Source organism: Salvelinus sp. IW2-2015, linkage group LG1 (assembly GCF_002910315.2).
Source record: "Salvelinus sp. IW2-2015 linkage group LG1, ASM291031v2, whole genome shotgun sequence".
Classification (NCBI taxonomy): Eukaryota; Metazoa; Chordata; class Actinopteri; order Salmoniformes; family Salmonidae; genus Salvelinus; species Salvelinus sp. IW2-2015.
Window position 1 is genome coordinate 11,907,460 of NC_036838.1, and position 27,504 is coordinate 11,934,963.

At 42.6% G+C, this 27,504-nt stretch overlaps 1 protein-coding gene across 2 annotated transcripts in view; it reads left to right on the forward strand.

Annotated features, from left to right (window-relative positions):
• mmp24 (matrix metallopeptidase 24) overlaps positions 1-27,504 on the forward strand; it is an 84,701-nt gene that overhangs the window by 32,954 nt on the left and 24,243 nt on the right. For both annotated transcript variants that reach the window (XM_023983452.2, XM_023983460.2), the window contains exons 2-3: positions 1,625-1,773; positions 4,807-4,923. In XM_023983452.2, the coding sequence (XP_023839220.1) occupies positions 1,625-1,773; positions 4,807-4,923 (266 nt within the window). The remainder of the gene's footprint in view (positions 1-1,624; positions 1,774-4,806; positions 4,924-27,504) is intronic.

Below are 27,504 nucleotides of genomic sequence, written 5' to 3' on the forward strand. Positions count from 1 at the left end.
TCAAAGACTGCAATGTCATTACCCTCAATCTAATGTACAAATCTACATTTGCATTAATTGTTGATAAGGGAATTCTTTCTGCAAAGAATGAGCAAATACTGCATACCGGTATGCCAACTCTTTCATTTTCAATACAAATAAAATGACAACCCTCTTGAGCAAATATTCAATAATGTTATTCATTAATCCGCTACTACACCTACTATCCCATATTTTCCTCTATTTTTCACACGATATTGCAGAAATACAGTATGAAGTGGCCTGTCTTACTACCTGCTCATATTCAGCCAACATTTTTAAATTGTTAAGCGAGTGAAGCATGTGGCTATTTTTATTTTTACTGTGGAAACAATAAGCCCACTGAAGCCTGTCCAAATTACTTGCTGTCTGTTTTGCCTGGTATGGGGGATAAGGAACCCATTGTCTTGGTTTGTGGTGGCTTCATGCTACTGACATTGCCTGTGTGTTGAGCTTTAATGATGCTGTAGTAATTGTTGTATAATAGTACTGGTGAATTATTTAATTTGAGTCATTTCCCCTGAGCTTCAGTTGAAAGTGTTCTACATGCACATATACACAGGCACGCACGCATGCATCTCACACACACACACACACACACACACACACACACACACACACACACACACACACCTGTCTCTTATACACATCTAGATGTGTATAAGAGACCACACACACACACACACACACACACACACACACACACACACACACACACACACACACACACACACACACACACACACACACACACACACACACACACACACACACACACACACACAGAGTATTCGGAGGCTTTGAGACTCCATTATCAGAGGGAGGTTGTAGTACATTTGCTCTGGACTGGCTGAATGAAACCCAAGATAAAAGCAAGGTTTTGTTCCTCAGTGCAATACATACCAATTCAAATGAAATCCTATTAAGTTTTTCATTGTTGATGATGTAATTGATCTTGTGTGTTACCAGACAATACCTTCAGTTTTATAATTTACAGTAAACAGATAGGATTGTGTATAAATCACTAATAAAGTGTCTTAAAAAAAGAAAAACACCCTCAAAATCTAGACACCCAGCACCTTTCTTCTCACTTGACCGGATATTTACCAAAGATTGATAGCTGTCAAGGGTGCAAAGGTCAAAAGGGGACGCCATTTAAATGAATGGAGCTGGATGCAAACAAAACAATTTGATAACAAACTAAATTCAGCGTATGTAAATGCAAATGAATTACAAATCATAGGGGTGCTAAGCCTAGTTAATGTTAAGCCTCGAAGGCTTGACTCCCTTGTGTTGTCTTCTATATATCAGCTACCTTGTAGTGTTATTATTGGTGCTGGATCGCCTACAGAAAGGACAGACAGCCTGTGAAACCGCCCTCCGTTAAAATAGTCATGACCAAAATGAGCTCAATTGAGGAGGGCCTTTTAAAGGGCCTTTTATACTGTGGCACGCAGTTAAAGGGGACCCTACTTCCGCATCTGCTCTCCTCAACCGCCATGAAAGAGATTAAAGAGGGAGACCCGAGAGGGCTGTCAGTTTAAGTGCAGTGATTTTGTGGAAGGTTACGCAGTCACCTGTCTCTCTTGTTCTTTCTCCTCCACAGACATGGCTGAAGAACTATGGCTACCTGCTCCCCCATGACATCCGAACGTCGGACCTGCGGTCAGAGAAAGCCATGCAATCGGCAGTCGCTGCCATGCAGCGATTCTATGGCATCCCAGTGACTGGAATCCTGGATCAGACCACCATAGAGTGAGTGTCGTTGTCACTTTCTCATTGGCTTTAAAGGGGTAATTTACATAAAAATCAGATCCTCCTATACAAACGAGACGTGATGTTTTTGTTTGCATTGACTATTATGCATTGTCCTACTACACTTTTTGAAATACTTACTGACTTGCCATGCTGTCTGTATTTTGGACCTATTCAGTACAGGACCATGGCGATAAACCAATTTCACGGTTTGGATCAATAAAGTGGGGCGGCAGGTAGCCTAGTGGTTAGAGCGTTGGGCCAGAAACCGAAAGGTTGCTGGATTGAATCCCCGAGCTGACAAGGTAAAGATCTGTTGTTCTGAACAAGGCAGTTGTTCCCCGGTAGGCCGTCATTGTAAATAAGAATTTGTTCTTAACTGACTTGCCTAGTTAAATAAAGGTTAATAATACAAGTGTGTAATGAGAACGAGATCTAATATAGATGCTGGCTTCATTTTATGACTCAAATATTAGGAAATTCGTACTAAATATGTAGGACCCTTGCATGGCTACCCAGACTCCTCGCTCTGACAAACGCTACGTCAGCCCACGGACGTTAGTTTCTCCTCTGTAACGAGTCTGGATCTGAGTACCTCCCCGACTTTTCACCGAACGCAAACACATTCAGGGCCGTCTGATTGGTCCAGAAACCGATGGGTTGGGCCAGAGCCAGAATACACATGGGTAAAGTGGCGGTTTGAAAATGTGTCATTGGCATTGATACTCTGATTGGTTAGAGACAATCCAATCGCTGATGACTTTGTTTTGTACAACACCACAAACGACTTCAGTGATGGAAGTCTCAGACTAAAGTATTTTGCGAACGACAGAGCATTGGAATAATTTCAAATAAAATTTTATTGGTCACATACACATATTTAGCAGATGTTATTGCGGGTGTAGCTAAATGCTTGTGTTCCTAGATCCAACACTGCAGTTTAGTGTGAGTCATCCAGTTAGTATGACCCCCTTATGTCTTATAATCATCTCATAATGATTCTGATTAAATACTAGCCATTTTGAGTCAGTTGAAATATTGATGCATAGAGACACATAACATTATTTTAAGATGTTACAAAGCTCATAAATGCTTATAACAACTTATAAAGCATTACATCTGCAGGCTTTAAATAACATGTTCCCTACAGTGTATTCGGAGGGGCTCCCGAGTGGTGTAGCGGTCCAAGGCACAGCACCTCAGTGCTAGAGGCGTCACTACAGACCCTGGTTCGATTCCAGGCGGTATCATAACCGGCCGTAATTAGGAGTCCCATAGGGCGGCGCACAATTGGCCCAGCGTCGTCCGGGTTAGGGTTTGGCTGGGGTAGGCCGTAATTGTAGAGAATTTGTTCTGACTTGCCTAGTTAAATAAAATAAAAAATTGTTACGTTACAGCCTTATTCTAAAATTGATTAAATTGTATTTTTTCCTCATTAATCTACGCACAATACCTCATAATGACAAAGCAAAAACAGGTTGTTAAATTTTGGCGAATGTATTAAAAATAAAGAACTTAAATATCACATTTAGAAGAGTATTCAGACCCTTTACTCAGTACTTTGTTGAAGCACCTTTGGCAGCGATTACAGCCTTGAGTCTTCTTGGGTATGACACTACAAGCCTGACATACCTGTATTTGGGGAGTTCCTCCCATTCTTCTCTGTAAACCCTCTCAAGCTCTGTCAGGTTGGATGGGGAGCTTCTCTTCAGAGATGTTAGATTGGGTTCAAGTCCAGGCTCTGGCTGGGCCACTCAACGACATTCAGAGACTTGTCCCAAATCCACTTCTGCGTTGTCTTGGCTGTGTGCTTAGGGTCGTTGTCCTGTTGGAAGATGAACCTTCACTCCAGTCTGAGGTCCTGAGTATTCTGTAGCAGGATTTTATCAAGGATCTCTCTGTACTTTGCACTGTTCATCGTTGCCTCGATCCTGACTAATCTACCAGTCCCTGACGCACTGTTCATCGTTGCCTCGATCCTGACTAATCTACCAGTCCCTGACGCTGAAAAACATCCCCACAGCATGATGCAGCCACCACCACGCTTCACCATAGGGATGGTGCCAGATTTCCTCCAGATGTGATGCTTAGCATTTAGGCCAAGGAGTTCAATCTTGGTTTCATCAGACCAGAGAATCTTGTTTCTCATGGTCTGAGAGTCCTTTAGGTGCCTTTTGGCAATTTCAAAGCAGGCTGTCATGAGCCTTTTACTGAGGAGTGGTTTACGTCTGGCCACTCTACCATAAAGGCTTGATTGGTGGAGTGCTGCAGAGATGGTTGTCCTTCTGGAAGGTTCTCCCATCTCCACAGGCACCTAGAGCTCTGTCAGTGACCATCGGGTTCTTGGTGACCTCCCTGACCAAGATCCTTCACCTCGATGGCTCAGTTTGGCCTGGCGGCCAGCTCTAGGAAGAGTCTTGGTGGTTCCAAACTTCTCCATTTAAGAATGATGGAGGCCACTGTGTTCATGGGGGAGCTGCAATGCTGCAGACATTTTTTGTAACCCTTCCCCAGATCTGTGCCTCGACACAATCCTGTCTCGGAGCTCTACGGACAATTCCTTCAACCTCTTCGGTTGGTTTTTGCTCTGACATGCACTGTCAACTGTGGGACCTTATATTGACAGGTGTGTGCCTTTCCAAATCATGTACAATCAATTGAATTTACCACAGGTGGACTCCAATCAAGTTGCAGAAACATCTCAAGGATCATCAATGGAAACAGGATGCACCGGAGCTCAATTTCGAGTCTCATAGCAAAGGGTCTGAATACTTATGTAAATAAGGTATTTCTGTTTTTTATTTTTGATACATTTGCCAACATTTAAAAAAAACTGTTTTTGTTTTGTCATTATGGGGTATTGTGTGTAGGTTGCTGAGGGAAAACAAATATTTAATCAATTTTGAATAAGGCTGTAACTTAACAAAATGTGGTAAAGGTCAAGGGGTCTGAATACTTTCCGAAGGCACGTTATACTTTAGGTGTGGTTCCATCTGTAATTATGTATTTGGGGTTGTGTCCCATTCTCTAAAGATGGATGAGGAAACCTCGATGTGGCGTTCCTGACCACCCCCACATCAGCCGACGGAGGCGGAATAAACGCTACGCCCTGACGGGACAGAAATGGAGAGACAGAAAGATCTCTTACAGGTACAGTTCATTTTTAGATCTTTGCTTCGGGACATTTCAGTGTGAATGGCTTTGAAAAGGCTTGGGTTGATTGTGTTCAAACCTTTCCATGGTTCTTCTTTTGTCTGTGCAGTTACTGCTCTGTTGTTTTCTTGACAAGTCAAATTAAGGGTTTAACTCCCCCTGAGAGGTGATTCACTCTAAGAACAGCTGTGTTTCCGCAGAGGTATTCATAGATAAAAACCTACCAAAGACATACAGTATTACTTTAAAGAGATACTACACATGTGGAGTATCTGTAAATTGCAGTTCTGACCTCAACAATGTGCTACTAATTAGGAATTATTTTTATGAGGGGGGGTTCTGTTATAGTGAACGAAAATATAAACGCAACAATTTCAACAATTTCAACGCTCCTTCAAAACTTGAGACATCTGTTGCATTTTGTTGTGTGACAAAACTGAACATTTCAGAGTGGCCTTTTATTGTCCCCAGCACAAGATGCACCTGTGTAATGATAATGCTGTTTAATCAGCTTCTTGATATGCCACACCTGTCAGGTGGATGGATTATCTTGATAAAGGAGAAATGCTCACTAACAGGGATGTTAACAAATTTGTGCACAACATTTTAGAGAAATAAGCTTTTTGTGCGTATGGAACATTTCGGGGATCTTTTATTTCAACTCATGAAACATGGAACCAACACTTTTCATGTTGCGTTTGTATTTTTGTTCAGTATATATATATATACTATCATAACTGCTAACAGCTACACAAATCCTACATCGTTGTCACCTCATAGTCAACATACACTAAATGACCAAAAGTATGTGGACACCTGCTCGTCGAACATCTCATTCCAAAATCATGGGCGTTAATGTGGAGTTGGTGCACCATTTGCTGCTATAACAGCCTCCACTCTTCTGGGAAGGCTTTACACTAGATGTTGGAACATTGTTGTGGGGACTTTCTTCCATTCAGCCACAAGAGCATTAGTGAGGTCGGTGACTGATGTTGGGAGATTAGGCCTGGCTCGCAGTCGGCATTCCAATTCATCCCAAAGGTGTTCGACGGGGTAAAGGCCAGGGCTCTCTGCAGGCCAGTCAAGTTGTTCCACACCGATCTCAACAAACCATTTTTTTATGGACCTCGCTTTGTGCTCAGGGGCATTGTCATACTGAAGCAGGAATGGACCTTGCCCAAACTGTTGCCATAAAGTTGGAAGTGCAGAATCGTCTAGAATGTCATTGTATGCTGTAGCGTTAAGATTTCCATTTACTAGAACTAAGGGGAATAGCCCGAAACCATGAAAAACAGCCACAGACCATTATTCCTCTTCCACCAAACTTTACACTTGGCACGATGCATTGGGGCAGGTAGCATTCTCCTGGCATCTGCCAAACCCAGATTTGTCCGTCGGACTTCCAGATGGTGAAGCGTGATTCATCACTCCAGAGAACGCTTTTCCGCTGCTGCTCAGCCATGGAAACCCATTTCATGAAGCTCTCGACTAACAGTTGTTGTGCTGATGTTGCTGATGTTAATGAGTGTTGCAACCGAGGACTGACCATTTTTACACACTACGCGCTTCAGCACCTGTTCTGTGAGCTTGTGTGGCCTACCACTTTGCGGCTGATCCGATGTTGCTCCTAGACGTTTCCACTTCACAATAACGGCACTTACAGTTGACCGGGGAAGCTCTAGCAGGCCAGGAATATGACAAACTGACATCCTATGAGGCATCCCATGACGGTGCCACGTTGAAAGTCACTGAGCTCTTCAGTACTGCCAATGTTTGTCTATGGAGATTGCATGGTTGTATGCTCGATTTTTATACACTTGTCAGAAACGGGTGTGGCTAAAATGCCCGACTATATCAAGGCTCAGGAGAAGACTCAGATGCAGACAGTTTCGAAGTAAGAAAAGTTTATTACAGAAACAGAGGACAGGCAAACGACAGGTCAAGGGCAGGCAGAGGTCAGTAGTCCAGAGCAGAGTCCGAAAGGTACAGAACGGCAGGAAGGCTCAGGGTCAGGGCAGGCAGGATGGTCAAAACTGGGAAAGCTAGAAAACAGGAACTAGAGAAAGACAGGTGCACGGGGAAACCGCTGGTAGACTTGACGAAACAAAACGAACTGGCAACAGACAAACAGAGAACAGAGGTATAAGTACACTGGGGATAATGGGGAAGATAGGCAACACCTGGAGGGGGGAGGAGACAAGCACAAAGACAGGTGAAACAGATCAGGTTGTGACAATCCACTAATTTGAGGTGGTGTTCACATACTTTTGTATATATATACAGTATATATCCATGATATGATCCATGCACCTACCTTTTTTTAAGTTACTGTATTCTGTGACCAACATATGGATATCTGTATTCCCATATATTTCAATTGACTGATTTCCTTATATAATCTGTAATTCAGAAAAATCTTTGAAATGGTTACATGTTGTGTTAATTTTTGTTGATTGATACTTTTTTATTTTTGTAAAAATCAACCCTTTATTTCTATTTTGATATTGACACTGCACTGTTGAAGAAGAGCTTGCAAGTAAGAATTTCACTGTACTGTTTACACCTGCTGTATCCTGTGCATGTGACAAATAAAAGTTGATTTGAAAACCCTAATCTTAACTTTCTACAGATTCTAAACATTTCTGTAGTGTCAGTGTCCTCTCTACAACAAATGACTACTACTGCAGCATTGCATTTGACAAAATTCACCATCCAAGATAAATGTGGGGGTAATGCAACTACAGGGGACACCGATGTTCAAAAGCCATGCTATATGTGACTGAGACAATCATTGTGAGTTACCTGGAGCAATCATAATCTCATTCTTCTTGGAGCGGACCCTGAGGAAGGTGAGGTCATTCTGGGGGTCAATGTCCCTAACTGTGCTACGTGCCTTCATCACTAACTGGTGAATGAGTCCAGCATACTGCACTGTGCTGGAGTTGTCAAGGGTGGTCTTGATAGGGATGCCTGGAAAATGTCAGAGGGGAATGCAGAGGGAACCATTGTGCATTGAGTCTGTGGGAGATCATTGCAGTCTTAAATACATTTGAAAGAAACTTAATTGTGCCATGATTTACCATAATAAAGTATATTATTAATGGAATAGCTAACCAGTTTAAACTATAGTAATCATTGAATTAGGCTTACCTTCAGCATTGACAATGATGATTCCTTGCACCCCTTTTTGACCCTGAATTCTCTTGAGGGTTTCCTCTACCTCAGCCTAAAAGACAGCAGTTATTTTAAATATAATTCAAAAATCACACTTTCCTTAAGTTAAAAGCATTATCATCAAGATTGCAACAAGACAGAAAAAAAACAAAAAAACATTAGCTACTGTAGCTAGCTAGCCAGTGACTAGTTAGCTAACGTTAGCAGGCCAACACAGCTTCAAAGTATTAGACTGGTCAGTGGTTGCTAAGCAGTTAATCTACTGTTTGTAGGGTTAGTTAGCTAAATTAAAATGATTTCCCTTCATGAAATAGAACCAAACCAGAATGGTGTTAGCCAACTTGGCTAGCGATCTAGCCAGCGGCCACCGGCCTGCAAAACTTCCTTTCAACAATAATAATACATTTGTTGGGTGCTTATAATTGTCCTATGAAGTGATCTACGGGACTTTAGTAAGGTCCAGCCAACCTTCTGATACAGGATGCAGTGATGAGTATTAAAACTGTCACCTATAATATAACAAAGGACGCAATGGTAGAAGGCATCCAAAGGTTTAAGAGTAGTGGTTGCTGCATTCTGGTAAAAGGTGTCACCATGGCCAAGAACTGGCAGGAAAGTTGACTGTACAATCTGATTCCTGCTGTTCGAGGAGGCAAGATCAATAATAAAATTTAATAAATAAGCCCACTTTAAAACTTTGCTTTTTAACTAGCTCATCAGTATGTTTTTTAAACATTAGATATTTAATCCAAATGCCGAGATACAGTGGGGAGAACAAGTATTTGATACACTGCCGATTTTGCAGGTTTTCCTACTTACAAAGCATGTAGAGGTCTGTAATTTTTATCATCGGTACACTTCAACTGTGAGAGACGGAATCTAAAACAAAAATCCAGAAAATCACATTGTATGATTTTTAAGTAATTAATTTGCATTTTATTGCATGACATAATGTAATGCCCGGGGTGTAGTGGAGGAAAGAGTCAGACGCAGGAGACAGAGAGTTCAGAGTAGCGTAACTTTTAATCACCACAAAGGTGAAACACGACGCCACTCCAATCAAATGCCCCAACATACAAGGGGAACAAAAGGTTCTGAAAATACAACTAGCACGAACCGTGACATACACGCATGTACAAACAGTACACAAAACAATCCCGCACACCCAACAGGCGGGCCTGCTGGGTAATAAAGCTCTACTAATCACCCTAACTAAAAACAGGTGTAACCAATAAACAAAAAAGGAGTGGGAGGAAAAAGTCAGTGGCAGCTAGTAGGCCGGTGACGACGACCGCCGAGCGCCACCCGAACAGGAAGGGGAGCCACCTTCGGTAGGAGTCGTGACACATAAGTATTTGATCACCTACCAACCAGTAAGAATTCCGGCTCTCACAGACGTGTTAGTTTTTCTTTAAGAAGCCCTCCTGTTCTCCACTCATTACCTGTATTAACTGCACCTGTTTGAACTCGTTACCTGTATAAAAGACACCTGTCCACACACTCAATCAAACAGACTCCAACCTCTCCACAATGGCCAAGACCAGAGAGCTGTGTAAGGACAATAGGGGTAAAATTGTTGACCTGCACAAGGCTGGGATTTGGCTACAGGACAATAGGCAAGCAGCTTGGTGAGAAGGCAACAACTGTTAGCGCAATTATTAGAAAATGGAAGAAGTTCAAGATGATGGTCAATCATCCTCGGTCTGGGGCTCCATGCAAGATCTCACCTCGTGGGGCATCAATGATCATGAGGAAGGAGAGTTATCAGCCCAGAACTACACGGCAGGACCTGGTCAATGACCTGAAGAGAGCTGGGACCACAGTCTCAAAGAAAACCATTAGTAACACACTACGCCGTCATGGATTAAAATCCTGCAGCGCACGCAAGGTCCCCCTGCTCAAGCCAGTGCATGTCCAGGCCCGTCTGAAGTTTGCCAATGACCATCTGGATGATCCAGAGGAGGAATGGGAGAAGGTCATGTGGTCTGTTGAGACAAAAATAGAGCTTTTTGGTCTAAACTCCACTCGCCGTGTTTGGAGGAAGAAGAAGGATGAGTACAACCCAAGAACACCATCCAACCGTGAAGCATGGAGGTGGAAACATCATTCTTTGGGGATGCTTTTCTGCAAAGGGGACAGGACGACTGCACCGGATTGAGGAAGGATGGATGGGGCCATGTATCGCGAGATCTTGGCCAACAACCTCCTTCCCTCAGTAAGAGCATTGAAGATGGGTCGTGGCTGGGTCTTCCAGCATGACAACGACCCGACACACACGCCAGGGCAACTAAGGAGTGGCTCCGTAAGAAGCATCTCAAGGTCCTGGAGTGGCATAGCCAGTCTCCAGACCTGAACCCAATAGAAAATCTTTGGAGGGAGTTGAAAGTCCGTGTTGCCCAGCAACAGCCCCAAAACATCACTGCTCTAGAGGAGATCTGCGTGGAGGAATGGGCCAAAATACCATCAATAGTGTGTGAAAACCTTGTGAAGACTTACAGAAAACGTTTGACCTCTGTCATTGCCAACAAAGGGTATATAACAAAGTATTGAGATAAACTTTTGTTATTGACCAAATACTTATTTTCCACCATAATTTGCTAATAAATTCATTAAAATCCTACAATGTGATTTTCTGGATTTTTTTTCTCATTTTGTCTGTCATAGTTGAAGTGTACCTATGATGAAAATTACAGGCCTCTCTCATCTTTTTAAGTGGGAGAACTTGCACAATTGGTGGCTGACTAAATACTTTTTTGCCCCACTGTATATATATACTGTACATATGGTAAGGGTCATGGTCAGTTTTTGGACCAAAGGTAGCTTTCATGCCCGTGATCCATTTGTTGTCCCTGGGTGATGGGCTCTAAGACTGAGATCTGGGTTTGCTGGCCTCCTGTCTTGACAAGTTTATGGTTAGTTTATGGAATACATGTATTTTTTACTATAAGCCTATGCTACCTTATTTTTCATCCTAGACAGGACCTGCTCCTGTGTTTCTGATTAAATCTGTCAAGAATATTAAACATATCTGCTCCATAAGGAAGATGCTGCCGCTGAGACACCCAGACATCCCATTTAGCGGACCCACCATTACTGTACATTTATACTCATCTATTTATTCATCTATCTTCTGTTGTTTTTCCATATCAACATTCCGACCGACACATTTTTTTTGCTATGTTTTCAGTGCAACTTATGCAATCCAGCAACACTTTCTGAAATTCTTCCTCAAGGCAGGGATATAAACAAATATTGTCTTGTGAAGTAGAACAGGAGAGAGGGGAAAGACATTTTTACTGCACCTTTAAATGTGTTTTCTTGACTGGCTGCGCTCTATATTTAGTCTGTCTGGGCAAGTGAATCTGATTGGATCTTTGAGGACTGTCACCCAGCATCAGAGTGAGGGATAGTAAGAAGGCCAGGCTCACTGCCATTCTTCCAGCGTCTCCACTGTTATTTCACTGTTATTAGTCTTTTTTTTCTGCTTTTTCTTTTGTTGTTACATGTACATTCTACACACATTTTATATACTGTACATGGCACTTAAAATTAATGAATTCATGCATTTGTAATGTTAAAATATGTCATAAGAAACCTTAGGAAACCAAATGTAAATTGTAATGAGTCAGACAATCTATTGATTGATCCAGATGCACATATACTGTAAATACTCAAATAAGACAATACTGTATTTTCTGACTGTACGACAAAATTTGATTCAAAATTCATGTTATTTTGTTATGTTGTTTTAAAGCTTTAAAAATACAAAGATGAAACATGGAAAAAATGGTTTCATGTCATTGTAACAACAGGTGTAATATACATGGATAATTTACATAGCGGTCAATCTGACCGTCACCAGGGACAAGAATATAATTCATTAAAATGCTACAAATTAGCTGATATATGAAGCAATCATAGCAATACAACTCAGTAGAACAAAATTAACATCCTTTTTTATTTATATATATATATATTTTTTAATCATATGTTGGGCTCATAAACATTTGAACTGGATGGCTAATAGCCGGTAGCCTAGTGGTTAGAGTGTTGCGCCAGTAACCAAAAAGTTGCTGGATCAAATCCCCGAGCTTACAAGGTAAAAATCTGTCGTTCTGCTCCTGAACAAGGCAGTTAGCCCACTGTCCCCCGCTAGGCCGTCATTGTAAATAAGAATTTAACTTGGTTAACTTCTCTGGGATATGTGGGACGGTAGCGTCCCACTTGGCCAAAAGCCAGAAAGAATGTAGCGCGCCAAATTCAAATATATTACTATAAAAATCAATCTTTCATGAAATCACACATGAAAGACACCAAAATAAAGCTACACATGTTGTGAATCCAGCCAACATGTCTGTTTCAAAAAGGATTTACGGCGAAAGCACACCAAACGATTATGTTAGCTCAGTACATAGCCACAGAAAAACACAGCCATTTTCCCAGCAAAAGATAGTAGTCACAAAAAGCAGAAATAGAGATAAAATGAATCACTAACCTTTGATGATCTTCATCAGATGACACTCATAGGACATCATGTTACACAATACATTTATGTTTTGTTCGATAATGTGCATATTTATATCCACAAATCTCGGTTTACATCTGCGCCATGTTCAGAAATGCCTCCAAAATATCCGGAGAAATTGCAGAGAGCCACGTCAAATAACAGAAATACTCATCATAAACTTTGATGAAAGATACATGTTTTACATAGAATTAAAGATACACCGCTGTGTCAGATTTCAAAAAAACTTTACGTAAAAAGCACACCATGCAATAATCTGAGACGGCGCTCAAAAATAACAACATTTCTCCGCCATGTTGGAGTCAACAGAAATACGAAATTACATCATAAATATTCCCTTACCTTTGATCATCTTCATCAGAATGCACTCCCAGGAATCCTAGTTCCACAATAAATCGTTGTTTTGTTCGATAATGTCCATTACTTATGTCTAAGTAGCTACTTTTTCTAGCATGTTTAGTGCACATGTCCAAACGCTCGCGCAGATGCAGGCGAACTCTTCAAAAAGTTATTTAACAGGTCGAATAAACTGGTCAAACTAAGTAGAGAATCAATCTTCAGGATGTTGTTATCATAACTATCCAATAACGTTCCAACCGGAGAATTCCTTTGTGTCTCTAGAAGTTATGGAAAGCAAGACGATATCGTTTGGAACGCGCGTGACCAGGAACTGGCATTCTGCCAGACCAATGACTGAAACACCTCCACCACCTTCCACGTTCTACAGACTGTTGATATCTAGTGGAAGGCGTAGGAAGTGCAAACATATCCATATCTTACAGGTAATTGAATAGGCGATGAATTGAACATTGACCAGTCTCAGAATTCTCACTTCCTGTTTGGATTGTTTCTCAGGTTTTTGCCTGCCATATGAGTTCTGTTATACTCACAGACATCATTCACACAGTTTTAGAAACGTCAGAGTGTTTTATATCCAATAGTAATAATAATATGCATATATTAGCATCTGGGACAGAGTAGGAGGCAGTTCACTATGGGCACGCAATTCATCCAAAAGTGAACATGCTGCCCCCTATCATAAAAAAGTTAAATGTAAAAAATAAAATAAAAATTATTGGCCAAACTTTGTGCCCTGGCTCATACCGTTTAGTCTCTATAACCTACACAAGTATTCTTCACTGCATTCATATGCATTTCTCACACACTACTCTCTGGCAAGTGTTACAAGTTTTGTTCTTTTTGCAGTGCCTGCGCACTTAGAACTGCCTCCGCTTCTGCTCTGGTCGCGTATCCTCCTGATGCTGCAGCCGTTTATGCCAGCCAGGTCAAAGATGTTGTAGAACACTGCCACTGGCCATCTTCGAGTACTGCCTTGGACACTGTACTTGCACGCCATTTGGTCCAGCACATCCACGCCCACCTTCAAATGAAATACAAGTTTATTAGTGGTATGCACTGGAATACAATACAGTACACCATATGCTACAATCAAATTCTTACTTGCAAATTCTATAGGCTACACAAAACAGTGCCAGTGTAAACACAAAGAATCAATGTAAACACAGCAAGAAAAAAAGATATACCTTCATTGCATTGTAGTGGGTAACCGTCTCATGCTTCTCCTTTTGGCAACAGTTGGGTGCATCGTGCTGATGAGGCAGACGTTCTTTCATTGTTTACCCTGGTAAATGGTCAATGTGGCATTCTCACATTTCAGCACCTGTGTGCTGAACAGCTCCATCTGCTTCTGAGCAGAGGGGGGCAGGTCCTGTCTTGCCTTGTTTACTGTGCGCACCAGGCAGTTTTTTTTTTTGGAGCAGTGCTTTGGCGAGGTCAAGTAAGGTGAAGAAGTTGTCCGTAGTGATGTTTCTTCCCTTCCCCAGGTAAGGATCAACCATCTTCAGCACCATCTTTGACCAGGTCTCCGCGTCTCATGCTTTCTCAGGTATGACGCGCCGTTCAACATGTACTTGCTCTTCACATCTGCAGCCAGCCAAAACTTTATACCAAACTTTTCTGGTTTGTTTCCATTGTATTGAGTAAAGCGACGGCGTGCTTTTGTGGGGAACAGTTGCTCATCCACAGTGATGTCAGTACCGTGCTTGTAGCTGTTCTGAACAAATTTCACCCACACCTCTGAAACCCGTGCAAATTTGTCTTCTTGGAGACATCTGCCTCGAGTTTCTCTCTTGTCAAAATGCAGGAATCTCATGATCTCCCTGAATCGATTCTGGGATATGGTCCTTTGAAGAATGCATAGCCATAGTCAGCCGACCAGAAGCTCTCCAATGCCAAACTCTTTGCGCCTTGTGCACCACAGATATACAAAATCGAAATGAAGGCTTTTAGTTCGACAACAGACATGTCCCACGAACTGTCCTCCTTTACTCTGTGTGCCTCAGCCACGGTGCAGTCCCTGATGTGGTTCAGCATCCCTGTCACACCCTGATCTGTTTCACCAGTCTATATACTTGTCTCCACTCCCCACCAGGTGTCTCTCATCTCCCCTCATTATCCCCAGTGTATTTATACCTGTGTTCTCTGTTTGTCTGTTGCCAGTTCGTTTTGTTCGTCAAGCCTACCAGCGTTTTTCCCCTTGCTCCTTCGTTTTGTTCGTCAAGCCTACCAGCATTTCCCCCGTTTTCCTGTCTTGTCTATAGTTCCTGTTTTCTAGTTTTCCCGGTTTTGACCATTCTACCTGCCCTGACCCTGAGCCTGCCTGCCGTCCTGTACCTTGCCTCACCACACTGGATTATTGACCTCTGCCTGCCCTGCCCTGTCGTTTTGCCTGCCCCCTTTTCTAGGAATAAACTTTTGTTACTTCGACACGGAAGAGCAGAATGGAGTCGTGATCTGATTTGCCGAAGAGAGGGGGTCCGTAAGGGATAGCAATGGCACTTTTTGAAGTGTGTTGTTAGAACTTCGGTAGAGTTTTCCTCATATTTGCTTTGTTAAAGTCCCCAGCTACAATAAATGCCGTCTCGGGATATGTGGTTTCCAGTTTGCAAAAGGTCCAGTGTAGTTCCTTGAGGGCCGGCGTGGTATCAGCTTGAGGGGGAATATACAGGGCTGTGACTATAACCGAAGAGAATTCTCTTGGGAGGTAATACGGTCGACATTTGAATGTGAGGTATTTTAGGTTGGGTGAACAAAAGTACTATCACAATCACACCATGAGTAGTTAATCGTAAAACATACACCACTGTCTTTCTTCTTCCCGGAGAATTCATTATTCCAGCTGGCTGTATGGACGGGGACAGTATATCCGGAGAGAGCCATGATTCTATGAAACAGAGTATGTTACAGTCCCTGATGTCTCTCTGGAAGGAGATCCTCGCCCTGAGCTTGTCTACTTTATTGTCCAGGGACTGAACATTCGCGAGTAATATACTGGGAAGCGGTGGATGGTGTGCATGCCTCCTGAGTCGGGTTAGAAGTCCACTCCGAATACCTCTACTCCGCCGGCGGCATCTTAGAGCAGCTTCTGGGATAAGTTAAATTGCCTTGGGGGGAACGAACAAAGGATACAATTCGGGAAAGATGTATATCTGGTTGGAATGCTGGTGAGTTACGGCCGCTCTGATATCCAAAAGTTCTTTCCGTCATTATGTAATAACACAAATAACGTTCTGGGCTAATAATGTACGAAATGTGAGGCCGGTTAGATCTACTGCCAAATTCTCTAAAATGATGTTGGAGGCGGCTGAGGGTAGAGAAATGAACATTCAATTCTCTGGCAACGGCTCTGTTGAACATTCCTGCAGTCAGCATGCCAATTGCACACTCCCTCAACTTGACACATTTGTGGTTTTGTGTTGTGTGACAAAACTGCACATTTTAGAGTGGCCTTTTATTGTCCCCAGCACAAGGTGCACCTGTGTAATGTGTATTTATTATGGATCCCCATTAGCTGCTGCCAAGGTAGTAGCTACTCTTCCTGGGGTCCGGCAAAATTAAACAATTTGAAAAACATTACAATACATTCACTACAGAATTCACAACACACTAAGTGTGTGCCCTCAGGCCCATACTCCACTACACCATATCTACAATGCAAAATCCATGTGTACTTGTGTGTATAATGCGTGTGTGTATAATGCACATGCAGACAATGTTTGTCTGCATGTGTCTATGCCTATGTGTGTTACTTCACAGTCCCCGCTGTGAAGTAAGGTGTATTTCTACCTGCTTTTTAAATCTGATTCTACTGCTTGCATCAGTTACCTGATGTGGAATAGAGTTCCATGTAGTCATGGCTCTATGTAGTAATGCGCGCCTCCCATAGTCTGTTCTGTACTTGGGGACTGTGAAGAGACCTCTGGTGACATGTCTTGTGGGGTATGCATGGGTGTCCGAGCTGTGTGCTAGTATTTTAAACAGACAGCTCGGTACATTCAACGTGTTAACACCTCTTACAAAAACAAGTAATGAGGAGGTCAATCTCTCTTCCACTTTGAGTCATGAGAGATTGACATGCATGTCATTAATGTTAGCTCTCCGTGTACTTTTATGGGCCAGCCGTGCTGCCCTGTTCTGAGCCAACTGCAATTTTCCCAAGTCCCTCTTTGTGGCACCTGACCACATGACTGAACAGTAGTCCAGGTGCGACAAAGCCAGGGCCTGTAGGACCTGCCTTGTTGATAGTGTTGTTAAGAAGGCAGAGCAGTGCTTTATTATGGACAGACTTCTCCCCATCTTAGCTACTGTTATATCAATATGTTTTGACCATGACAGTTTCCAATCCAGGGTTACTCCAAGCAGTTTAGTCCACAATTTAGTTCCACATTATTCATTATGACATGTAGTTGAGATTTAGGGTTTAGTGAATGATTTGTCCCAAATACAATGCTATTAGTTTTGGAAATATTTAGGACTAACTTATTCCTTGCTACCCATTCTGAAACTAACTGCAGCTCTTTGTTAAGTGTTTCAGTCATTTCAGTTGCTGAAGTAGCTGACATATATAGTGTTGAGTCATCTGCATACATAGACACACTGGCCTTATTCAAAGCCAGTGGCATGTCATTAGTAAAGATTGAAAAAAGCAAGGGGCCTAAACAGCTACCCTGGGGAATTCCAGCTTCTAACTGGATTATGTTGGAGAGGCTTCCATTACAGAACACCCTCTTTGTTCTGTTAGACAAAGTCATAACACATATATTTTTCCAGCAGCAGACTATGATCGATAATGTCAAAAGCTGCATTGAAGTCTAACAAGACAGCCCCCACAATAATTGTGTCATCAATTTCTCTCAACCAATCATCAGTAACTTGTGTAAGTGCCGTGCTTGTTGAGTGTCCTTCCCGATATGCGTGCTGAAAGTCTGTTGTCAATTTGTTTACCGTGAAATAGCATTGTATCTGGTCAAACACCATTTTCCCCGGTAGTTTACTAAGACAGACTGATTGGTCGGCTTTTTGAGCCAGTATAGGGGTTTTTACTATCCTTGGGTAGCGGAATGACTTTAGCTTCCCTCCAGGCCTGAGGGCACACACTTTCTAGGCTTAAATTGAAGATGTGGCAAATAAGAGTGGCAATATTGTCCGCAATTATCCTCAGTAATTTTCCATTCATATTGTCGGAACCCGAAGACTTGTCATTGTTGACAGACAACAATAATTTTTCACTTCTTCCACACTGACTTTACGGAATTCAAAAATTATTGTCTTTCATAATTTGGTCAGATATATTTGGATGTGTAGTGTCAGCGTTTAATGCTGGCAGGTCTCATCGCTGCAACTTGTCTCAACTTGTCTCTTGTCTCATCGCTGCAACTCCCGTACGGATTCAAGAGAGGCGACGGTCGAGAGCCGTGCATCCTCCGAAACACAACCCAACCAAGCCGCACTGCTTCTTGACACAATGCCCACTTAACCCTGAAGCCAGATGCACCAATGTGTCGGAGGAAACGCCGTACACCTGGCGACCGTGTCAGCGTGCACTGTGCCAGGCCCGCCACAGGAGTCGCTAGTGCGCGATGGGACAAGGACATCCCTGCCGGCCAAATACTCCCCTAACCCGGACAACGCTGGGCCAACTGTGCACCACATCATGGGTCTCCCAGTCGGCTGCAACAGAGCCTGGACTCTAGTGGAATCTCACCAGAATCTCTACAGCTACTTAGACCACTGCACCACTCGGGATGCCCAAAGTTTGTTTATCTTGCCAATGAAAAGTAATTATCTCTATAGGAGAAAGCCCTGCCTCCAGCTGTTTGCTTAGAAATTCTAGGTTAGCAGTAAAACCTTGAAATCAGCCCTAGCCTATGATCATGATGCTTAATCAGCTTCTTGATATGACACGCCTGTCAGGTGGATAGATTATCTTTGCGAAGGAGAAATATTCACTAACTGGGATGTAAACTAATTTGTGCACAACATTTGAGAGTAATAAGCCTTTTCTGCATATGGAACATTTCTGGATATTTTATTTCAGCTCATGAAAAATGGTACCAACACTTTACATGTTGTGTTTATATTTCTGTTCAGCATAATTCCTTCTCGGAACTATCTATCCTGTCACCTTTTCCCTTCACTTGTGGACTTAAGTGCACAACACATCACCTGTCTGTGACTAGGCAAAAACAACTTTCCAAGCCAAACCTTCATATCATGACTGCTAACCGCTACACACAGCCTTAATCGTTGTCACCATATAGTTACATACACCACATGACCAATAGTATGTGGCAGTGGAGGCTGGGGTTTCGAAAATTGAGGAGAATGTGAGACCCACGTTATAGGCGCTGAACACACAGAGATGTCAAAGTGTTTCAAAAATCGTCAAAGAGTAATTATTTTTACCTAAAGCATTTAATAAAGAAATGTATAGTACACTATTATGCGGAATGGGAATGAGAGGGCTAATTACACAGTGTTTGGAAGGGATCACAGCAATGACTGAATGAGGGAATGAGGCATGAGTTGAGGTGTTCAGAGGCTTGATTTCAGTGCAGGACAGGATTTGTCTGGGAAGACAAAAAACAATAACACAACACACTGCACAGTTAGACCAAAGAGCTAAGAATGAGTTAGTCCAAGCAAGTAAAATCATTTATGTGTAATAATGTAATTGTGTTTGTCTATGTGATTGACTCTCCATAGAGTAATGAAAGAAAATTGATAGAGCTACTCAGTGCTTGGAGAGGAAACATTCAATGTGCCAGTGGATGAGCGGACAGGGGTGAAAACCCTGTCAAACTGCAGCAACCTTATACTTGTTCATATTAATTATATTTAGACTAGATTAGGAAGGGCATTTCCTCTACCCAGACACAGAGACAACAACTGATAGACAATAGAACTCACAGGGCTGAGCTTGCTTTATGCAGGTTTGCATCATGCAGTTCTATGCAACTGTAGGCCTTATAAGAAATTCACTCACATCTGTCATCACTATTATGTTAATAATTTTGGATTGAAAACATAAAGCTAGCCTAGCCAGCCCAATGTTGAATATAAACCAAATTTGATCACATTTTCTCCTGACACACAAATGGACTATAAATACATAACGTTACCAATTAGTTTACCCTGACTAAATGTACAGCGCACATAGGCTCTATGCAGCTGCTCTTATTAGTAGCCTAAAGTTGATCAAACTGAAAAATTGTCTCGTTTTCATCCCATACAGCATGTCAGATCTCTAATGTTTAGGTGTAGCCTAGGCTGCTGTAACATTTACAGTTGAAGTTGGAAGTTTACATACACTTAGGTTGGAGTCATTTAAACTTGTTATTCAACCACTCCACAAATTTCTTCTTAACAAACTATAGTTATGGCAAGTTGGTTAGAACATCTACTTTGTGCATGAACCAAGTAATTTTTCCAACAATTGTTCACAGACAGATAATTTCACTGTGCCTTTAAACAGCTTGGACAATTCCAGAAAATGATGTCATGGCTTTAGAAGCTTCTGATAAGCTAATTGACAACATTTGAGTCAACTGGAGGTGTACCTGTGGATGTATTTCAAGGCCTACCTTCAAACTCAGTAGCTCTTTGCTTGACATCATAGGAAAATCAAAAGAAATCAGCCAAGACCTAGATCAGTAGATCAGTAGACCTCCACAAGTCTGGTTCATCCTTGGGAGCAATTTCCAAACACCTGAAGGTACCACGTTCATCTGTACAAACAATAGTACGCAAGTATAAACATCATGGGACCACACAGCCGTCATACCGCTCAGGAAGGAGACACGTTCTGTCTCCTAGAGATGAACGTACTTTGGTGTGAAAAGTGCAAATCAATCTCAGCACAACAACAAAGGACCTTGTGAAGATGCTGGAGGAAACAGGTACAAAAGTATCTATATCCACAGTAAAACGAGTCCTATATCGACATAACCTGAAAGGCTGCTCAGCAAGGCAGAAGCCACTGCTCCAAATCTGCCACAAAAAAGCCAGACTACATTTTGTAACTGCACATGGGGACAAAGATTGTACTTTTTTGAGATATGTCCTCTGGTCTGATGAAACAAAAATAGAACTGTTTGGCCATAATGACCATCGTTGTGTTTGGAGGAAAAAGGGGGAGGCTTGCAATTTGAAGAACACCATCCCAACCGTGAAGCACGGGGGTGGCAGCATCATGTTGTGGGGGTGCTTTGCTGAAGGAGGGACTGGTGCACTTCACAAAATAGATGGCGTCATGAGAAAGGAAAATTATGTGGATATATTGAAGCGACGTCTCAATAAATCAGTCAGGAAGTTAAAGCTTGGTCGCAAATGGGTCTTCCAAATGGACAATGACCCCAAGCATACTTCCAAAGTTGTGGCAAAATGGCTTAAGGACAACAAAGTCAAGGTATTGGAGTGGCCATGACAAAGCCCTGACCTCAATCCTATAGAAAATTTGTGAGCAGAACTGAAAAAGCGTGTGCGAGCAAGGAGGCCTACAAACCTGACTCAGTTACACCAGCTCTGTCAGGAGGAATGGGCCAAAATTCACCCAACTTATTGTGGGAAGCTTGTAGAAGGCTACCCAAAAGGTTTGACCCAAGTTAAACAATTTAAAGGCAATGCTACCAAATACTAATTGAGTGTATGCAAACTTCTGACCCACTGGGAATGTGATGAAAAACATTAAAGCTGAAATAAATCCTTCTCTCCACTATTATTCTGACATTCCACATTCTTAAAATAAAGTGGGGATCCTAACTGACCTAAAACAGGGACTTTTTACTAGGATTTAATGTCAGGAATTGTGAATAACTGAGTTTAAATGTATTTGGCTAAGATGTATGTAAACTTCCGACTTCAACTGTATATCATGATTTTTTTATTGTATTTGTCCGGAGTGATTATGTGTTTTCAACTTTGCTAAATAAATACCTGAGGAAAGTGGAAAGCCTACTTGAGGAGACGCAAAGAAAATGTGCTGCGTCAAGCTCTCTCTTTTATCTAATGGATGATGCGATGGAAGATATCAAATCATTCGGAATTGATTTCGACATCCCAGAAAAGACAGTCGAAGTTCGATATGTTCAGCAAGTAAAGCATTGTTACTTTAATTACCTATGCAAGCTCATTGTACTTTCCCTTGTAGGCGGAACTTTCCCTTTCGTTGTGTCCTCTAAAAGCCAATTTGTGCATGCCCAAAAATGCAGTGGTGTTGATAAACCGCTTGAGAACATCCCTGTTTCTTCTAACGTTCTCGTTGTATCATGTAGTTTGAATACTCAGACCTTCGTCATGAGGCAGCTTTTTCCCAGAATTTTGAATCTGATGTGGGCATTTATATGCTGCCTGCTGAACGATCAATGTTCTTCAGGTCACTGTACCCCTCTTTCGCCCAAGGCTCAGACTTTCCAAAAAGCAGGCAAGGCCAGCAATGCAGGCGGCTTGATGAAAGGCTCCTTGTTATCCAGCTATCTTTTGATACCAATTGGTATTGAACGCCCTCACTTTTTCATTCTTCTTCATGAAACTGATCTCAGGCAGAGGTCAACCCTCACTTAATTAGCACCGTGTACCCCAGAGAATGAAAGGGGTTCTTCAACAAAATGAAACAGTAGTTTCATTCTATTATCCTAATTCTATGATTGGATGGACAACAAGTCAGTTCATACTGCAAAGGTTTTGATTAGTTGGAGGATGTCTTCCAGAAGTGGTCATAATTACCATGTATGCCTATGAAAGGGGTGAGGCCTACAAGCATCCTAGGTTTTGTATTGAAGTCATTGTAGCCAGTGGAGGACGGAAGCTAGCTGTCGTCCAAATAATCAATTATTTGGTGACATGAATATATTAAATAGAGTTTTATCTAAAAAGGATAACTTGTTTAATGTTTCACTATGTTCATTTCATGAAATTTCGCTGAGAAGGATGGTCCTCCCCTTCATCCTCTGAGGAGCCTCCACTGGTATGTAGACACCTGCTCGTTGAACATCTCATTCCACAATAATGTATATTTAATAGGGAGTTGGTCCCCCCATTTGCTGCTATAACAGCCTCCACTCTTCTGTGAAGGCTTTCCACTAGATGTTGGAAAATTGCTGCTGGGACTTGCTTCCATTCAGCCACAAGAGCATTAGTGAGGTTGGGGACTGATGTTGGGTGATTAGGCCTGGCTCTTAGTCAGTGTTCCAGTTCATCCCAAAGTGTTTGATGGGGTTGAGGTCAGCGCTCTGTGCAGGCCAGTCAAGTTGTTCCACACCGATATCGACAAACCATTTGTGTATGGACCTCGCTTTTTACTCCTGAAACAGGAAAGGGCCTTCCACAAACTGTTGCCACAAAGTTGGAAGCACAGAATTGTCTACAATGTCATTGTATGCTGTAGCATTAAGATTTCCCTTCACTGGAACTAAGGGGCCAAGCCCGAACCATGAAAAACAGCCCCAGATCTAAATGTACAGTTGGCACTATGCATTAGGGCAGGTAGCATTCTCCTGGCATCCGCCAAACCTAGAATCATCCGTCGGACGTGATAAATCACTCCAGAGAATGGATTTCCACTGCTCCAGAGTGCAATGGTGGCGAGCTTTAAGCCAATCCAGCAGACGCTTGGCATTGCGTATGGTGATCTTAGGCTTGTGTGCGGCTGCTTGGCCATGGAAACCCATTTCATGAAGGTTCCGACGAACAGTTATTGTGCTGACGTTGCTTCCAGAGGCACTTTGGAACTTGGTAGTGAGTTTTGCAGCCGAGGACAGATTATTTTTACGTGCACTGTTTTGTGTGCTTGTGTGGCCTACTACTTCACGGCTGAGCCGTTGTAGCTCCTAGACGTTTCCACTTCACAATAACAGCACTTACAGTTGACCGGGGAAGCTCTAGTAGGGTAGAAATTTGACAAACTGACTTGTTGGAAAGGTGGCATCGTATGACGGTTGAAAGTCACTGAGCTCTTCAGTAAGGCCATTCTACTGTTAATGTTTGTCTATGGAGATTGCATGTCTGTGTGCTCGATTTTATACACCTGTCAGCAATGGGTGTGGCTGAAATAGTAAAATCCACTAATTTGAAGGTGTGTCCACATACTTTTGTATATATAGTGTATTTAGAAGAAGTCAGGGACAGGTGGGTTCAAGGTTTTTATTTGAATAAAGTTATTAAAATTACAAAATTTAAAACTATCAGATTGACCATCTTGCCGGTTCTAGTGTTAATGAGTTTTTTGGTCATATCCTCCCATTGCTCTCATGAATACAGATTACAGACTAGAATCACTCACGTCATCCAATGTTGCATAGTTTGAAGCGGATATTCTCTTGGTTGCTAACCACAATGTATTACAAAAGGGCCCATCTGCTTACCACTGTCATAGCTAAATTGGCTGCATCTGTATTCTTCACATATTTCAGATCATTTATGAAGATAAACTATTACACAGCAGATGAGGCATCATGTGTTCATATAATGTGCATATTTTTTATTCATTGTATGTGTTTTGTATGCAAAAATAAGTCATTTGGTTACTGCATTTGTCTTAATAGCATCAGTAAAATAAACTTCCATTAGGTTACAGATCCAGCAATCTGCTCTCAATCATCTTAAACTTGGTTATACTTTATAAAATGAAGCAAATTGTCACTCTTAACTAGTTCATTACAGAGCACACAATCAGCTGTGTTACAGTTGCTGGAATAAGCTTGTGATTTGTGTATGTTTGCTAACTTGATGCTCATTTAAATTCTCTCTAGTATCCTTCTTTGAAATATTCATATTGTGATATTCATTCACTCCTGAACCCCAAATTAGCTTATTTGGTAACCCAGTTCTGGGTAAGTATTCGACAGAACACACGCTGGCTTATTATGACCCAGCCAGTTGATTTGCCTGAATAACGCAATATGTTGGGTTGTTTGGAGGACGCAAACATGGGTTAATTTAACCATCAGTTGTTGTTTTTTTGGTTGGCCCAGCAGCTGGGTATTTTTTAAGTAATCCCAACATTGGGAAATGCATTTAACATTTACAACAAATCAGATGAACCAGAATTACATTTACTCTCATGGGAGGCCAAAAATATCTATCTGAAAACCACGCCCCTACTAAGCCACGCCTCTAGTCTTCATATCTGAATAACCAAGAATCAGTAACCCCGCAGTTTTTAAAGAAAACAACCCAAAATAAGTGACCCAACGGCAGCAACCCAGCCGTTGGGTCAACCAAACAATCCAGCATTTTTGTGTATGGCAGCATACCATACTCAAAAAAATGTTGGGTTGTTTGGATGACCCAAATGCTGGGTTGCAGGTATTGGGTCACTTAGTTGGGTTGCTTACTTTAAAGAAGGCAAGGTTGGGTTGTTGATGCTTGCTCATTGAGATATGACCCAGTGGGTCAGATCAGATGACTGGAGGTGTGGCTTAGCAGATGTGTGGCTTTCATATAGTTATTTTTGGCTACCCGTGAGAGTAAATATGTCATGTTTTGTCATTGATTATCATGTCTTGTCCCTGTGCTTCCCTCTGCTGGTCTTATTAGGTTCTTTCTCTTTCTCTCTCTCTCTCCTCCTCCCTCTCTCCCTCTCCCGCTCTCTCTCTCTCTATCGTTCCGTTCCTGCTCCCAGCTGTTTCTCATTCTCCTAACGACCTCATTTACTCTTTCACACCTGTCCCCTATTTTGCCCTCTGATTAGAGTCCCTAGCATCGTCTAGTCCCTATTTCTCCCTCTGTTTTCCGCTTCTGTCCTTGTCGGATTCTTGTTTGATGTTTGCTGTTCCTGTGTCCTTGTTCCGCCCTGTCGTTTCTTTGCCTTCTTCAGATGCTGCGTGTGAGCAGGTGTCTATGTCAGCTACGGCCAGTGCCTTCCCGAAGCGACCTGCAGTCTGTGGTCGCGTCTTCAGTCGTTCCTCTCTATTGACGAGAGGTTTCAGTTTCCTGTTTTGGATTTACCATTGATTATATCCAGGAGAATCATTATTTGTTTAATACTGGAATAAAGACTCTGTTACTATTACGTCGCTTTTGGGTCCTCATCACCAGCATAACAGAAGAATCCGACCAAGAATGGACCCAGCGACTACGGATTCTCGCAACACTGCCGTCGAGATCCAGGGAGCAATGCTCGGCAGACACGAGCAGGAATTGTCTGCTGCTCGCCATGCCGTTGAGACCCTGTCCGCTCAGGTCTCCGATCTCTCAGGACAGTTTCAGAGTCTTCGTCTCGTGCCACCAGCTACTTCCTGGTCTTCCGAGTCTCCGGAACCTAGGGTTAATAACCCACCATGTTACTCTGGGCAGCCCACTGAGTGTCGCTCCTTTCTCACCCAGTGTGATATTGTGTTCTCTCTCCAGCCCAACACATACTCAAGAGAGAGAGCTCGGATCGCTTACGTCATATCACTCCTTACTGGTCGGGCTCGGGAGTGGGGCACAGCTATCTTGGAGGCAAGGGCTGAGTGTTCTAACGTTTATCAGAACTTTAAAGAGGAGATGATACGGGTTTTGATCGTTCAGTTTTTGGGAAGGAGGCTTCCAGGGTCCTGCTTCCCTATGTCAAGGTGATCGATCCATAACGGATTACTCTATAGAGTTTCGCACTCTTGCTGCATCCAGTGACTGGAACGAGCCGGCGTTGCTCGCTCGTTTCTGGAGGGACTCCACGCTGAGGTTAAGGATGAGATTCTCTCCCGGGAGGTTCCTTCCAGCGTGGACTCTTTGATTCTCTCGCCATCCGCATAGAACGACGGGTAGATCTTCGTCACCGAGCTCGTGGAAGAGAGCTCGCGTTAACGGTGTTTCCCCTCTCCGCATCTCAACCATCTCCTCCTACCGGCTCAGAGACTGAGCCCATGCAGCTGGGAGGTATTCGCATCTCGACTAAGGAGAGGAACGGAGAATCACCAACCGCCTTTGCCTCTATTGCGGTTCTGCTGGACATTTTGTCATGTCATGTCCAGTAAAAGCCAGAGCTCATCAGTAAGCGGAGGGCTACTGGTGAGCGCTACTACTCAGGTCTCTCCATCAAGATCCTGTACTACCTTGTCGGTCCATCTACGCTGGACCGGTTCGGCTGCTTCCTGCAGTGCCTTGATAGACTCAGGGGCTGAGGGTTGTTTTATGGACGAAGCATGGGCTCGGAAACATGACATTCCTCTCAGACATTAGGGAAGCCCACGCCCATGTTCGCCTTAGATGGTAGTCTTCTCCCCAGTATCAGATGTGAGACACTACCTTTAACCCTCACTGTATCTGGTAACCACAGTGAGACCATTTCCTTTTTGATTTTTCGTTCACCTTTTACACCTGGTTTTTGGGTCATCCCTGGCTAGTATGTCATAATCCTTCTATTAATTGGTCTAGTAATTCTATTCTATCCTGGAACGTTTCTGTCATGTGAAGTGTTTAATGTCTGCTATCCCTCCTGTGTCTTCTGTCCCCTCTACTCAGGAGGAACCTGGTGATTTGACAGGAGTGCCGGAGGAATATCATGATCTGCGCACGGTCTTCAGTCGGTCCAGGCAGCC